The 17,116-nt window shown below is 43.3% G+C and overlaps 3 protein-coding genes across 3 annotated transcripts; all 3 read right to left on the bottom strand.

Moving 5' to 3' along the window:
• Positions 1-1,009: 1,009 nt before the first annotated feature.
• Positions 1,010-5,480, bottom strand: LOC308365365 (palmitoyltransferase ZDHHC3; the record flags this gene model as incomplete). Its single annotated transcript, XM_080838759.1, has 9 exons — positions 1,010-1,135; positions 2,240-2,384; positions 2,730-2,802; positions 3,283-3,409; positions 3,801-3,862; positions 4,074-4,186; positions 4,529-4,602; positions 4,959-5,047; positions 5,356-5,480. The coding sequence occupies 9 exons, from the start codon at positions 5,478-5,480 to the stop codon at positions 1,044-1,046; spliced, it is 900 nt and encodes a 299-aa protein (XP_080694885.1). The 3' UTR covers positions 1,010-1,043.
• A 1,674-nt stretch (positions 5,481-7,154) lies between these two features.
• rbm46 (RNA binding motif protein 46) lies at positions 7,155-12,863 on the bottom strand (the record flags this gene model as incomplete). Its single annotated transcript, XM_080839818.1, has 5 exons — positions 7,155-7,351; positions 7,540-8,397; positions 11,594-11,723; positions 11,991-12,328; positions 12,722-12,863. The coding sequence occupies 5 exons, from the start codon at positions 12,861-12,863 to the stop codon at positions 7,155-7,157; spliced, it is 1,665 nt and encodes a 554-aa protein (XP_080695944.1).
• A 1,759-nt stretch (positions 12,864-14,622) lies between these two features.
• lratb.2 (lecithin retinol acyltransferase b, tandem duplicate 2) lies at positions 14,623-16,234 on the bottom strand (the record flags this gene model as incomplete). Its single annotated transcript, XM_080838409.1, has 2 exons — positions 14,623-14,778; positions 15,707-16,234. The coding sequence occupies 2 exons, from the start codon at positions 16,232-16,234 to the stop codon at positions 14,623-14,625; spliced, it is 684 nt and encodes a 227-aa protein (XP_080694535.1).
• Positions 16,235-17,116: the final 882 nt, after the last annotated feature.

Raw genomic sequence — 17,116 nt, 5'->3', positions numbered from 1 at the left:
CCGCCGCACTTTGCCAAAGCGTTACTGAAGCGTCTTTTTTCAGGCAGAAACGCTTCAGTAACGCCTTGGCAAAGTGCGGCGGCCAAAACAGAAGCGGTGCGCTACCCTGCCTTGCGCTGGAAAGTTGAGAATAGTTCAACTTTTAAGCGCACCTAAAAAACGCTTCAAAGACGCAACGCGTGGTGGAGAAGGGGCGCACGCTTTAAACGCGCCGTACCATAGGAATCAATGCATTTGCTCGCGTCCCGTTTTTACAAGTAGCCTAGTATTTCCAATATTTGATTAACACGAAACCCATACTTTAAGATAGTTAACATTCTTATTAGTGTAAAACGCCATTTTTGTTTAGTAATTTTATTGTGAAAACCGGTAAGAAAGAACATCTTGTCTATGAACCTGAGGAATCCTTCTAGGAACGTCGGCCACCTAAGGGCTCAGATACACATACGATACTATATGCTTATTTTTTTGTAGATGTAACACTACAATGGTTTATTCATTTATTGTTGTTCTGAGCTGCTCCTATAACATTTAAATAACTATACACGAAATAATAAACAAAAAAGGATTGCATTTGCATCTCATGAAAACCGTTTTTTTCTTTAATTTCACATATCAAGAGCAGCATAGAGATACACACAGTATAACCAATAAAATACAATATACATAAATGTAAACATGATCATCATGAAACATGATTCATTTCGGCCATGTATGCACACGGCTGCAAACATTCCTTCAGCTGTCCACAAACAGCAAACAGTAACAACAATATCTGTTTTTAATTTTTTTTTTCTTAAATTAAGAATAAAAAAGTTTAAAATGAAGTTAGCAAACCAGACACCGCTGGGGTTTGTATCCTCAAAATGAACATATAATGAAAGGGATCCTTAAGTCCAGTTAAGACAAAATAACAAGCATAACACAAGGTAAAATCCCTTTTTCTTCAGAAAGAAATAATTGTAGAAATACTTCACTTCCAGTTCAGTAAGTGTGTATATTTGTGTGTCTTTGTTTGTGTGATTTGAGTGTTTGTGTGTGTATCACACATCGTAGTCAGGAAGAGCCGAGTAACTGATCCCTCCAATGGTGGGAGGGGTAGAGTGGAGAGGTAACAGCCAACAAAGCACTGACCCTGCAACAAACACAGTAAGCTGTTAGATTCCCCGCCATCTTCAAAACACACACACACACACACACACACACACACACACACACACACACACACACACGGACACAAATGACAAGGCCTACAACACCAAAACCAGATTTAACCTTCTTTCAATCTCTCTCATTCTCCCTCTCTCTATCACACTCATTCACTCACTCTCACAGAAACGTATAAGATTCTCTCTATCTCTTCCACACACACAGCACAAAGACTGTAACATAACACCGTAACCAATTAGATTCTATCCATCTCTCTACTCTTATTGTAGAGGCCAAACACAGGCCTGTGACAGAGTATTCCAGACAAAAGGGTCGTGATAAAACTCAGCCGAGCCCGCGGCCAGCGCCCAGTCACACAGAGACCCCATTTAAAGTAAGACACTTTGTCCGTCTTGGAACAAATGGAACAGGTAGCCGATAGCATAAAAGCCATGATGTAACCAAGACAGTGGAGATTGTTGACAGTTGATTTGATATGGAGTTTAGCCGTATGTTAAATGCGCCTAGATATGCAAATGTGACTTTTGAATGTGTATACATCCAAGATTTTGCATTTGGAGGAACTCTCCATGTAAGTGATCAGGCACACACACACACACACACACACACACACACACACAAACAAACAGTTACATAAATACACAGGCTTATACGCAAACACACACACACAAACATACATCAACTGGCTCATACACACACACACACACACACACACACACACACACACACACACACACACACACACACACACACACACACACACACACACACATATGATATGATCTATAAACACGTTCAATCAGACATTTAACCAAGTGCAAACTGAAAACATTTGCTAACGGGTGTTATGATTTATCTCTGGCTAAATGGCAGCCCAGACACTACTTTTATATACTGTTTTGCACACCGACACACACACACACACAGGCTCAGTCACACACACCAACCCCCACACACACACCCACAGGCTCACAAACAAACACTCACTCACACACAGACATGCACACAGGTAGATGTCAATCTCCTGAAACACAAGTCCAACTCCTGCCCCACACTCCCACTCTCTCACCTCTTCCAAAGACCTCTCGAAGCAGCGCCAGCTTGGGCTTCCGAGTGTGTGTGTTGTGTGCCGGAGGGGCCCCATTGGCTCTGTCCTTCAGCAGCTTATTCTTCATCTGCTCAATGGGAGTCTCGTCTGTTATTATGGACACTAGCTGAGGAGAGAAAGAATAGGGAGGGTGATAGAGAGAGAGATAGAGAAAGAGATAGAGAAAGAGAGAGAGAGATGAGAATCAGAGAGAGAGAGAGAGTGGGGGAAGAAAAATACGTGGGTGGGTGAGCGCATGAGACAAAGGGAAAAAAAGGAAGGTGGATGAAGAGATGCAGGCAAATTCATTTAATCAAACCATTTAACGAATAAGATGCCATAACTCACTAAAATGGCGATGCAGATTCTACATCTACTGGCAAGGACAATGCTTAGCAGAAGCTATGTAAGCTCTGACTGAACTGGATGAGAATGAACTAGGCATAGTGCAGCAACACAGCACCTCACTCACCTGATCGTAAAATATGACCATTACAAACACACCAAAGAGAATAGACTCCACCAGGAGAATGATATAGTGGGCACTGTGTGAGAGAAAGAGAGAGAGAGAGAGAGAGAGAGAGAGAGAAAGAGGAAAGGAGGGAAGTTTAAATGCATGAAGAGCAGCAGAGGAGCAGGACTTTTACTGTAGCTGTAAAACCATAAAACCATGGAAGTGATTAGATATGTTATTGTCCTGTTTCCAGGTAATATGTAAAATGATAACATGGTAAAACCTAAAAGTGTGTATTAAAAAAAGACAATGTGTAAGGTAAACTTGTGTGCCTTCTGGTTATATCAAAGGGCTTTATTACATCGCTACTAACGTCTTGCCCCACAGACCCTAAAACCATGATAAAACAGTTATTTTGCACACAGCCACTGTGATACAGAAATCAAATCAAAACTGGCAAAGTTTAGTAGTTTCTTTTGATTGATTTGTATCAATTTCTTTTCCTTCAAAACAAAACAGTATTGGCTCTCGCTCGACTCGCTCAACAGTCTCAAATCTCTCTTTCACTCACACAATGAGATGTTTGGTGGGAGACTCTTCCCCCTCGTTGTCCTTCTCTCCATCCTCCTCCCTCTCACTGCGGATCCTCCACACCCACGCTGACACCACCAGCGCCAAGGAGTACAGGCTGGCCATGCCTACCACAGGTTAGTAGACGACAGAGGGAAAACGAGAGAAACTTTTTAAAGCCTACATCACCAGTTCAACCCAAGCCTACCAGAGTCATTTAAGGTCATTGTTACGACCCCCTGCGCCCCTGCCGACTGTGTATTGGCCATGCATGGCCTGCAGGCAACAGTGGGGACAACAATCGGTTGATTCCCTGATTAGTGGTTTAACTGATTACCCACACTTGGGGAGGTGTTGGGGATAACAGGACCTTTGGACACCTGTCGCTCTCTCTCTCTCAGCATACAGACGTCAAACCCCACAAACTGAGCCAAAACTATGCAAAACTTAAGACTAGGGACATGACTTAGAACTACTATTTCTTATGGGAAGGTATTAGGTAACAAAGAGAAGACTTACCTGTGTAGAAGAGAAACTGGATGAAATATTTCTGGTTGAGCTCTCCAACACAGTTGTTTATCCTTACAATCAATCAAATAAACAAACAAAAGAAAGAGCACAAAACAACAAATCTATTGTTCAGATAGGAATGTGTGTTGGATAGGACTGCGTATTGATCAGGCAAAGTACTGGACAAGGACACAAGTGTGTGTGTGTGTGTGTGTGTGTGTGTGTGTGTGTGTGTGTGTGTGTGTGTGTGTGTGTGTGTGTGTGTGTGTGTGTGTAACTCACCAGGGACAGTGGTGGTCCATGCGTCTGATGCAGCGTTGACACACCCTGCAGTGGTGTGCCCGAGGTGGCCGATATGTCTCACATCTGCTACACACCGTCCATCCCTCACAACCCTATAAGACGCAAACACACACAGACACACACACCAAAACATCAATATTAACATCTAATATACACATATACACACACTCTCTCATGCAGAATACACACTGCATAACAACACACAAGTACATAACATATGCAACAAACATGTATGAACCCTAATGCCTCTGAATTATGTTGTTAATGTCAATAATACACACACACACGGACACACGCTCACAAACACTGCACACACACACACACACACACACACACACACACACACACACACACACACACACACACACACACACACACACACACACACATACACACATACACACACACACATACACACACACACAGCAACTTACCCTCTCATTCATGCGTTCAGACTGTGATCTTAAGTCAGAGAAGTCAATGGCCATCTCAGGTAGAGGCACCATACCTAGTACAGCATGAAAGGAACAATATACAGATGGTGTATGAAAACACACATGGTGGAACCTGGTTTAAAATTAGGGTATGATTTTTGATTAAGATAATAATGATGACATACTATTCTTATTTAACAGCTATTCTTATTAATCCTCAAGGGTAGGCCTACTTAATTTAACCCAAGACTGCACTGCATTCCATTGTGTAGATGTCATTTAGATGTCATCATGACTGGCGTGAAGGCCTGTCCTCTACCACGAAGACATCGTTTTCAAGCTCAATGCCTTATACTGTCAAACGACAATGTCCTTTCAAAGAGGTGATTTAGGCTATAGAAACATTGTCGATGTATGAATAAAAAGTTACCTGGATCTGAGAACACTGCCTTGGAGTGGCATGCAAGTAGCAGCAGTAAAATTACATTAAACACTGAACCGTGTAGCGTACACCACACACTGGGGAAGAGAGAGAGAAAGAGATACGTTGGTATGTCATTATACATTCAAGCCCCTCATCTCATCCCTCATACATTTGCATCAAAACAGAGATAAGCACGATCGCGTTACATTTCGTTTAATCCCATGAGAATAAAGCAGCATTAAATCGATTACATACTCTTCGTGGCACAGTGGTGGTGTCAGTCAGACCCTACTCTTAATACAGCCATCGTCTCAACACTATCATCACAACATCGCTCTGATAGTGGTCTCACCACAAAACCTTGATGCTTTATGGTGTCTTCATACGATTCAATTATACATACCTTCCGGAGTAGGCAGGAATGAGGACATACTGAATTACCACATAATCGGCATAAAACACGCTGAAGTATGTCAATAATAAACAAATGAATCCACACGGGTCTCGCCGACAGCGATTAGAAGCCATTTTTGGTGCCCTTCTTCCGGGTGACGTCACGTCGGAGGAGAGTCGTGACGTTCGTCAGGCTATTTTGGAAACCTACTATGCCAGTCTTTCTAATCTTACCAGTTGGAACAGAAGAAACCCTTTCACCTGTCTTTCTTTTTTTTTTTAACTGCAGTGTTGGTGAAAAGTTATGATGCAGACCTAGAAACTCTTGAGATTCCAGTTATTTTCAGTTTGGTGTATAGAAATGTGGAACTGTTTATTTTCCACTGGTCACAGTTAATTAAAGAGGAAACAAAACTCCAATGTTGCAATGCAAGAAAAGTGTTGTTTTCATTACACCCAAAACCACCCGTTTCTCTCTCACACACATACACACACAACTACAGATAACCAGAAAACAATCCATCAATTAATGTATTTATTTATTCAATCAACATGATCAAAAAACTTAAAAAGTTCAGAGCAGACAGTTCAACTCCAACATCCAACCAACAGCAACATAAATCATAAACCAGAACAGTTAAACATTAAGAAAAAAAACTGAACAAAATATGAATATATAGTGGTGTATAGGCGAGATACCACTGCTACTGAAGACAGAACTGTGGGAAAACCGGGTTAAATGAAAAAATGCAAACATTTTGGATGTTAAGAGATGTCATGGAAAAGGCACTGTTTTTCTCTGTGGCAGAAATACCTGCTACTTGTTTTTTTTTACATACATACAGTACATCTGTTACTGTTAAAATTCATAGCACTGAAACATTGCAGGAGACCTATTACAAATAACAAAATAAAAAGAAACAAAAATGTTTTTGTGACTGAAGCTAAAGAGTGATTTCAATACTAGGGCATTTGGACGGCATCTAATTATGGCATCAATTTTGGATTGTGAATTTCAGTGATAAAGGCATATTAGTATAGTTAAATATATATGTATATAAGTGTTTACAAATATTTTTTTCTATTATCACATTGCTAATTTCGGATCATTGACGTGATTTATAATTTTGTTATTTAGTTAAGTCTCACACTTAATAATAAATAAATATTTTTAATCACTTTAAAAACTGTTATTTTCAGGACTTCACAATGGGTAGACATTAATACATATTTCTGTTAAATATAGAAACACAGATTCTATCAAATTTAGATTGGCACATTTTTCAAAATTAAACCATATTATGTTGAAAAAAATTGCTATAAAATCAGTGACAACTAAAAAATTATACAATACTATATGTTTGAAATAAATTTACAAAATGACTCAAAACACTATTTTCTTTTTTCATTATTGCCTAGAGTGACAGGCATACCGAGGTCCAAGACTCACAGCGGTACTGTGTTACAGAGGCCCTTGGGATGTAAAGCAATAGTTAATTCGATAAAAAGAAAGACATATATCTTTTAAACCTGCAATGTTACTGGGAACTTGTATTTACACAATGAAAAACTACACGACTAAATGCATATATAATAGGATGTTATTTATACTTTTCACTGGCTTTCACTATGAAAGTCAAAATACAACACAAGATAAGCAAAGATAAGAACACAAACACAACTAAATTCAGAACCCCCCGATAAAATGCAGTATATACAACACCATCACATTCCTACAAATCTGACGTCCTGCCAGTGATGCGTGACACCCAAAACAAGTCAGACAGGCAGCTGCTTGCTGGTTGGGTCTCAGTAGTAGGGTGTCTGGCTGGGCAGGTAGATCCTCTGGCCTGGAGCGCTGCTGAGGGACAGGGGAGGGGACAAGGGTGCCAGGGGGTAGCTGGAATAGGGGACAGGGCGACAGCCGAAGGTGAGCAGGCCAGGGGAGGAGGAGGGGGCTGGGGGAGACAGGCTGCCAGGAGAGCCCTGGCCCAGGAAGGAGCAATCTGTTTCCAAAAAAACAGGAAATAACACACACAGGTTACATTAAATGCTCGTGTGTGTGTCTATGTGTACGTGTGTGCACAACTGTAGTATATCTTTAGCCATTTGTCCACATATTTCTATCTGTGGTATATCTATGAACTAGCATCAAGCATAGCATGTGCATGTAAAGTGTGTGTGTGTGTCTCACCCAGGCTCCAGAGGGCATGCTGCGCGGCCAGCTCCTTGGCATCCTCCAGCACGGTGCACACTTTGTCGGGCATGAAGCTGCTGCGCGTGCTGCTGAGCACCACCTTGTAGATCAGCAGCATCTTGCCCTCCTGGGCCACCGTAGAGTAGAGGTAGTACTCGGGCGGCGCCCAGCCGTTCTTCAGGCATTGGTACTCCAGTAGGCTGACGGCAGAGCTGAGCTGGCCAGGCTTGAGCGCCTGAAGCCCCACGGGCACCAGGCTGGACCCGGGGTGGAAGGGGAACACGCAGCGCTCCACGTCCAGCCTGCACGGGCTGCCCAGCCGCGCCGGCAGGCTGAGAGGACCACCCGAGTTGCCCCCACTGCCGATGCCACCACCGTTGGTGAACAGCTTGAGCCCTCCCATGCTCGTGGTTACCGCCGCCATGCCAGTGAGGTCGTCCGGCTTGCCCTGGAAGACGAAGCCACCGGCGTCGCCGTAAGGGCCGCCCATGGGCATGCCGGCGAGCATACCTCCGCGGCCGTTGAAGCGCCGACTGCCGTCCTTGCTGACGGGCTTGGCAAGAGTGACCTCGATGGGCGAGCCGTCGACCAGGGCGTTGTTGGAGGTGTGCATGGCAGCCACGGCGTCCTCACGCGAGTGGAAGTGCACGAAGGCGTAGTCGGTGAGCTTCTTGACACGCTCCACCGAGCCGGGCTTGAGGCGCGAGAACTCGGCGCGCAGCGTCTCCTCGGTGGTGTGCAGCATCAGGTTGCGCACGTAGAGCACCCGCACGCGCTGCATCGTCTCCTCATCCACGTCACGCTCCGGCTCCGCCCAGTCCACCTGGATGGTGTGGCCCCACAGCTGGAATGTGCCTGAGGCACACACACACACACGAACACACACACACACACACAATATGACACGACACAACACACCGACACACACAGAGCTCTGATTTAAATGGTTTCTGTTTTTACACCTCCTCTCAAAGTGATCTTTAATGTGCCACAGATTAGGGCTGGGCGATATGGGTAAAAAATGATCACGATAGATATTTTATATTTTCATTCGGTAACGATATAAGACGATATAAATTAAGTCTGTTTCATTTGCTTCAGACAAGAACACCTGTGCAAACCAAAGGTTTCAATGTTTCTTTTTTATTGTAAACTCCCAACATTTCTCAACTTCAAAACAAATCAAAAGTGGAAATATACAGTAATCTTTCCACGTAAACAAACTGATGTCTGATAATAACCGGTTCGTCCGGAACATCAGCTAAATGTGTGTAATGCGAAAATACGATGATAAACCAATAAAGAGGAGCCCTGGCTGTGGAGCAATCCGGGGGGTGGGGTTATCCCCTCAAGTCTAGGCTACGAGATTCAGCCCTAACGCAAGAAGTTCCGATCATTTGAACGACAGCAAGAAAATAACATTTGCGAATAAAGTGCACAATGGAAACATAGGACATTCTTCGTGTTTTACTTCTCAAAGCATTCCAGGGATTGAGTTACAGTGGCAAGTTAGCGATCAAAGCAACAGGTAGATCACCTCCCAAAATCAGAGCAACAGTAGATTACAGCACAGCTGGCTAATAAGTGGTAACGTTAGCTACCAATGGAGTTGAATGAATGGTGTGCTAACGGTCACATATTACAACGTAACGTAAATGTAAAACCATTTATCTCACACTGTGATAAATATGTTTAAGTGACCACCGTTTAATTTCCATAAACTGTTGGTTCGTTGTAAGTTAAAAATTAATACATTGCTAGCGGGCGTGGTGTAGCGTGTGGAAATAGTGCTGACAGGACTAGAAAGCTAGTTAGCAGGCTAGCCAGCTAGTAGGCTATCTAGTCCAGTGGTTCTTAACCTTTTTGTAGGTACTGAACCCTGCAAGCTTCATCAGTGCATTCGCCGAACCCTTCGTAATTTGAAAAATAAAATATGATTTCTTCAACACGTAAAAACGGCCCGACATTGCTAGTGTGAACCGGGCTATACTGCGTGTGTCTTGACCCCTGCCGAACCCCTGAGAGTGGCTCAACGAACCCCTGGGGTTCGATCGAACCCAGGTTAAGAACCACTGATCTAGTCCCAAACAATTGTTTGTAGACGCTTTAGCTGCGCAGTCTACACTCTGACCTAACCATAGACAATACAGCGATTTAAGACTTTTTAATGCCCCGCGGCCACCCTGATACCATTTCTCCGCAACTTCCTGCTGCATCACAGAAATGCTGTTCCTAATTATTCTCTATCGACATTATTGATATTATTGAAAATGAATTAATGTTACGATAGCTTTATCGAGGGAAGTCATTATCGCGATAATTATTTTTATCGTTTTATCGCCCAGCCCTACCACAGATTTCTATTATGATATATTTACACATGTGTATACACATGTGAATAATCATATAAAAAATCATAGACAACACATAAAAACTTGTATTTTCAGATCTGTTTTCAACTCTATTAATTTACTAAAGCACAAAAACCAGTGAATGTAGAAACAGATCTCTATAACAAAAACAATGCACACTCCCGATGAATTAACTTTAATTAGGCCAGGACCAGGTATTATTCAGCTGTGTGGATACATGTGTTATTTCTGTCTGGAGTCAAACCCAGAGGCCAAGACTGGGATTTAATGCACCGGCCTTGGACCACCTCCTTTCTCCAAGCTCAATGGAGCAGACAAAAGAGCTTTTCATTTTTCCAAATGTTAAACCGTAACACCATTCACACGTCACAGTGGAAAAATGAGGCACACACATACACACATGCACACAGATGGGCATACAGTACATGTTCACTAACACGTACACACACATGCAAACACACAAAAAAACATGGACACACACAGATATAATATTTGGTTGCGAAAAACACACACACACACAGGCCTCTGAGAAAACCAAGCTGGTCCAGTAATGGGGTCACATGTCTGACAAAGAGAGCCTATTCATCGCAAAACGGGAAAAACTTACCTCATCCTGCCCGAGACCCCATCACCACCACCTCCACCACCCCGCCTCACAAAACCTCAACATCATTTCAAACCTTACTTACTCTATTAAAACTACACCATTATCATCCAATATCAATGACAGATCAATATCATCAGTCTCACATTCGCATTTAATCAATTCTTCTCACATGAGCATGGGTATGTATTTTTTTGAGTGCATGAGTTTTGGGAAAATGAAGGGCGTATGGGTTGACCAAAGGTGGAAAAATCCTGTGCAAAGAGCAGGAAGCCTAACCAGTACTTAGTGTCAGCTGTGTGGATGTGCCAGCAACCACAGCGCTTCAGAGCTAGAGGTGGACCACAGGAGTGCAGTGAGCTGGCTCGGGGGATGGCTGGAGCAGAGTCATCACAGAATGAGTATGAAAGGCATTTTTTGCTAAGTATGGTTTAAGAGCACTTTGGTGCAGGGTTTGCTACTTCCAGTTGAATAGAAGGCAACATCTGCTCCCCTACCTGGGTCTTAGGCCCAATCCCATTTCTAATCTCCACCCCCACCCCTACCCCTACCCCTTGGCCCTCGCCTTTTCAAACGGAGCAATAACGTAGGTGTAGGCGAAGGGCTTGAAACGCTAGCCCTACGAATTGGGATCTCCCTTCAACAATTACGTACGTCATCGGTACGCTGCGTAAGCTGTTACATAACCGGAGAGCGACAGCTGTCACTCACCAGACATAAACAAACATGGCGCCTGCAGCTGTTGTTTACACAATGCAACATTTCATCAAACAAGTTTTAAAACCATGAATTACAAAGAAAATACTTACATTTGTGTGATGCTTTTCCTGCTGTTTCCAACATTTTTAAAGGGACTCGCGCGATGTTTACAGGATTGGGGTGTGAATGATCACGGGTTCGCAATGCATTGGGGGAAATCGGTCTTTTTATTGGTTTGTTTGTTTTTTAAGAACCTTGGGGTAGCAACCAAAATGAGAAGTGTGTTGTGGTGTATTTTCTTTTCTTAAGGAAGACTAAGGGAGAGGAAGGGACTTAAAACCCATGGAAAGATGTTTAATGTGTGCTGTACTAGTACCTGGTATGAGTTTCCTGCGAGCCATGGCCGCAGCCTTGTGGGACTCGTACTCCACAAAGGCGAAGCCGCGGTTCTTTGTCTTATCAGTGGCGCTGGGGTAAACGATCACGTCCACAACTCCTTCGGTCACCTGTCGACAGACACAGAAATGAACACATCATTAAATTAAACAGCTACACATTTTTTTACACTAGTTATAAACTTTTAACAGAGAGGCCTAATCCCCCCATTGGAGATCTTCAGTCACTCCAGAAACATAAAAAAAAGACTTCCCATTGAATGTTATAACTTTTTTACCACAGGTGTATAACAACAGTTACTACAGCACTGGGATTCAAAGCTAGAATTGCTAGAACCCAGTAGTACTACACAGGATGAGGAGGAGGAAGATTATGACCTTCATCATCTCCTCCTGGATCTCCTCCTTGCGCTTGTCCTTGGGGATGGAGCCGATGAACAGGCGGCAGTTGTCCAGGCTCACGCACACGCCGATGAACTTGCCGGGCCGTATCTCGTGGTTGTCCAGCAGCTGGATGGCACGCTGAGCTGCCTCGCGGGTAGTGTACATGACGAAGGCATAGCCACGGTTCTCGCCGCTGAACTCCATCATCAGGCGGAACTCATAGATGCGGCCAGCACGCTCGAACACGGGCACCAGCTCGTCCTCGTACATATCCCGTGGGATCTTGCCCACAAAAACTTCACAGCCCCGAGGAGGAGGCTGGCCTTCCCAACCTAACAGATCCAACACAAGCAGACACACACACACACAAACAGTACCTTTTTATGAGCAAACTGACACAAGCACCGCAACAACCTCATCCACATTATCAACACGTCACCAATGAGTTTCTCTTACAAAAAGGTTCTTCTTAGAACTATGCTATGGTCCCAAACTCTGACTATCAGATAGATTAGAAAGTACCCTTAAATTACATGTAGTACTTCTCTGCAAAAAAAATCTTCAGGGGTTCTTCAAAAACAACGTGGAACATCCCACAGCACATGTTTTAAATGTCCCCTCATAATAATGATATGACATGCTTCCATGGGTGAGGCCCTTTTCTTATCAGTTTACTCCTGTGTGTTACGGATGAATTGTGTCTAGCAACTTGATGTTCCCTGTACCTGGAGGTGGACCACCGAACTTCCTTTGGCCATTCTCTTGGACCATACTGTAGCCGGTCTTCTCCAGCAGAGCCAACAGTGCTGCTTCATTTGGGCTTTCAAGTCGGCTGTCTTCTCTGGTCACATTTCCATTCTCATCCATGGCTTATTATTTATTGGCTGTGAATGTTCATTTGCTTTAGTGACTTATTGCAGACTCAATAACGAATACCAAGTCTACGTGTATGGGGTCTGGGAACATTTTAGGGTCCCCTTTATACATAATTTCAACAGAAGAATCAATTAATAAAAATGAATGTAAAACATTAACTAGAGGGCAGGTCTAACCGTTGGCCCCAGGGTCATCACATGGATTCCATTCATGTTGATAAATAATATATATTCTATAGGTAAACACACAGATATCTGCTCTAGCTAATGTAAGGCTACGTTACATACCATTAGGCTGGTTAACAAGTGTTTGTGATTCAAAACATGCTGAAACATTCTATACGGTTAGATGTAATTGGTTCAACAATTTCACTGCATAACAATCTGACATTGTTTCACTGACTCTTGGGGTATACAATAAGTGTAAAGTTCATTTTCATACTATGAAGCGTGCAAAAACAGGTGATGCGCTCGTTCTAACTGGATTCTAGGCATCTTTGGCAGCCTTGATTTCATCAAGGAGCTTCGGCGGGAACTTAGTTTAGTTTGCAGAGATTGCATCGCTAGCTTGCCAGCCAATATTATTCTGGCTCTAAAAAAGCTCAATTAGTATACATGAGCCTTTGCCACACGACAGTGTACTATGAATGGTACCTCAAATAATAAGTTAAAACAATGTAGGAACTAATGTAACATACGTCGCTTTTTCTCCTCCTTTATGTTAGCTAAATGGTGTACTAACCGTAGGCATAAACGCTATTGCCATAGCTGCACAATGACAGCTTAGTTGGTCAACTGACAAAGTTTAACCTAAACCTTCCTATCGTTCGGTTCTAACTGATATATCTGACTGTCTGAACACTTGGCAGTTAGCTACAGTACAAATCCACTACGAGCTAGATAGCAAAAGCAATCTAATTTATCAAAATGTTGACAGGCTGCACGAGCTATCGAACCTTACCTTGCAAGCTAGCCAGGTCAACTTAGCTAACGTTAGCTAGCTAAATTAGCTAATTTATAATCAGTGTGTTGACAAGGATAAATTCATTGTGGTACTCGAATCGCTTAAATATCTGAAGATAAATTCACCGAAAATTCTATAAATTTGAGAGTTATTTTTGTAAAAGTACCTGTTGACTCCCCAGAAGTTTTCAGTTAGTGTAAGTGTGTCCTCTGGTTGCTGACAGACTTGAATAGAACGCGCTTAAGCTTGTGTCAAGGATGACCCCCACAGCCCCAACCCCCACCCCTCACTTCAAGCAGGTTAATCATATCCAGCGGTTTGATTTATTTTCAAGCCGTAACAATAAATTGCCATGAACCCTCAGAAACAGCAGTGATCCACAACACCAAAACGTTTTAATGCACATTACACAGGTGGCAGAATACAACACAAAATAAAGAATTAACTTAGATATTTACATTTGACTTCCATCCAGAGCCTCTTAGTACAGTAATGACAAGCCTGCTCTGAAAAACATTTTGAAAATGTTATAAGCAGTGTATCTGAAAAGTGTATGTGTCAATTACACGGGAAAACACCCACCACCGTCTTAGCGACTATGCTCTCTAGATGCTGTAGGCCAATTACATGTACATGAGTCCGGTACAAATTGCAATTGAGAGGTATAGCCTATCATTAAAAGTAATAATGATAATGTAGACCTTAAAAATGACTTAACTCCAAGACATTTAATTAGTTTCCTGATTTTTTTTCTGTTCTGGTCTATCACCCAGGTTGTGATGTAAATTCAGGAGGCCATCCAGATGTGGAAGGAGATGAAGAAGGTGAGGAGCAGACTGTAAAGTGGATCCGTTTGGAGGTAAACCATGATGGCCACACCAATTAATGCACTCACGAAGGAGAACCTTTTACTGCAGAAGATCTTCCGAACTCCTTTACAGAACTGACAAGGAAAGGAAGAGAAGATAAAAGTGGAGCGTTAAAAAAAAAATACTTTCGGATTTATGATTCACCACTAGGTGGAGACAAAAATCTTAGGCAGATTAGGCAGACTACTCGAACATGATTTTCCTAAACATCTGACGAAGGGATGCATTGTTGTAGAAATTGGTTGGCCTAATCTCCATTGGAGTTTCCTTTTGGGAACTATAAACCAGAAAGCCCTGAAAAAAATATTCTAAAATCCACCAATGCCATCAATGGGACCGAAACAAACACACAGAGAGCTCAATCTCTTACATTCCCTTCTTATTTCTATAATTGCAGAGTGCGTAGAAATACAGCTGGATGCACAATATTGTATTTTATTTTAAGTCCTTACAGTGGAAGAAAAACGTATTTGACCACTGTGAATATCTCACAATGTAGCCTATTCTAATCACACTTATTAGAGCCGGTGGGAACTTTTTTTTCCCTCTGCAGTTGCAGCAACAGGCTTAGTCTGGTTGGCTAACTCATATCCTGCACTATTACAAAGCACAGTAAATCATGTAGAGTAATGCTCAGTTGCCAGCTCCGGCAAACTTTGAAGCTTTTCCAAGAACAGACATTTGACCACACATGCTAAAGGGTGACGTGAATGTTTTTCTTTGTGAATAGAATGTAGTTCATGGGAACTTAAACAAACCTCTGTGCTCTGTGAAGAAAGAACAAAATGAGAATGGTTGAGCAGGTTGAGCAATGGTTGAGTGCTAAGCCACATTTCTTTACCCAGGACAACCAGGAATGCGTTGTGATATTAAGCGTCTGAACTGAATCCATGCTTTGTAGTGCTTCCAGTTTAGTTAGTATAAAGTCTACAGAATACAGAGACGTGAGAATTTAAGTGGTGCTCCAAACATAAGTGTGACACTTGCGTGCTCTCCTCCTACCTGGAAGGTCTGGAAGCTCATGACGGTCCCGTAGCGGCAGTACATGACGTAATGCTCACAGTTGTACCACAGGAGGCTGTAGTCCACCGGACCCATCAGCTTCTCTGCCCGGCGGGCCACCTCTTCCCCGTCGTAGGGCGGCCGGCTGCACACCTTGTCCATGGGGTTGATGAGGATATCACCGCCGTAGGCAAAGTCCTCCACTGAGTCCACGCGCACGCTGGCCGTCTTGGCGATGGCCCCCAGGATGAGCCGCAGGTTGGTCACCATAGTGCCAATGGTGTTCTGGTTGGACGAGAAGACGGTCAAGATGTCGGGGATCAGGTGTGCAACGCGGCCGTTCCCCAGGTAGATTCCGAAATGGGTGAAGAGGGTGCGTGGCACCTCCAGGAGGTCCCCCCTCTTGTAGAGTGAATTGTCATACTTGCGTACCGTCTCCTTCACCTTAATCTCCTCTTTCTCTTGTTCTTGCTTGGTCGTGGTGGTTATGGTGAGGAGGAACATGCTCAGGAGCTGCGGTACGGCCATACTAAGGTGAGGGGGAACAATCAGCCTGTGGCCTCCAGTGCTTTGGACCCAGGGGGTTTTTATTTGTGAGGAAGTTTGGCAAAACCCAGGGGAGGGCAGGATTAGCCGCCCGGCGACTGCATTTTCTGGCAGAACAAACAAAGAAACCATATGGCTTTGGACAATCACATGGGCTCATTTAGAACATTGTGAGGGTTTCACAATGCCTTTCCTCCACGCTCGTCAATTGCGTGCAGCTTTGTTTTTTTTCTTTGAGCGACAAATTAGTCTGAGAGTTGTTCTCATTTCACGACACAGAAAGGGCAAGATAATTATAGACAATAATCCATGTGTTGCTTCATACTGCGTCCTGTGGTGCAATACTTCTGGGGTTAAAAAACATTCTCTTAAAACCCCTAAATGTGGGATTTTTTTCTTGATTGCTTCACAGCTTCTACACTTGCATAATTGTGGACTTTGGTTTGCAGGATGGATCTAATTGTTTGTAATTTCTTGCTCAGAATGCAACAGATGTACGATCACATACGGGAAGAGAAGGCCCTGGATGTGTTTGTTCCAGCCTCTCCCTGCGGTTTTGCATACTTCCATGGAAGGAGGAGAGCGGGAGAGACAGTCAGAGACATGTGGGGAGTACGGAGTCGGAGGACTCGACCAATCTAATTAGTCTGTGGTGTGGCTGTGACAGTGGAGTGCAGTGGACATAAAACCACAAGCCCATAATAAGGGTACATGCACACACATAAACAAGCCAGATCACACACCATGAGAGAGGCCGTGCTCATTTTAATAGCCAGTATAATGAAACCAGTATAATCAAGGATCTGGTGTCTCTATGAGTGAGACTGATACACTGTATACATGTAAGTACTATGTGTGACAGTC

This window comes from Sprattus sprattus (assembly GCF_963457725.1).
Source record: "Sprattus sprattus genome assembly, chromosome: 5".
In the NCBI taxonomy this organism is placed as follows: domain Eukaryota; kingdom Metazoa; phylum Chordata; class Actinopteri; order Clupeiformes; family Clupeidae; genus Sprattus; species Sprattus sprattus.
The sequence above is the reverse complement of the archived record's forward strand: the minus strand, read 5'-3'. Positions and strand labels throughout refer to the sequence as shown.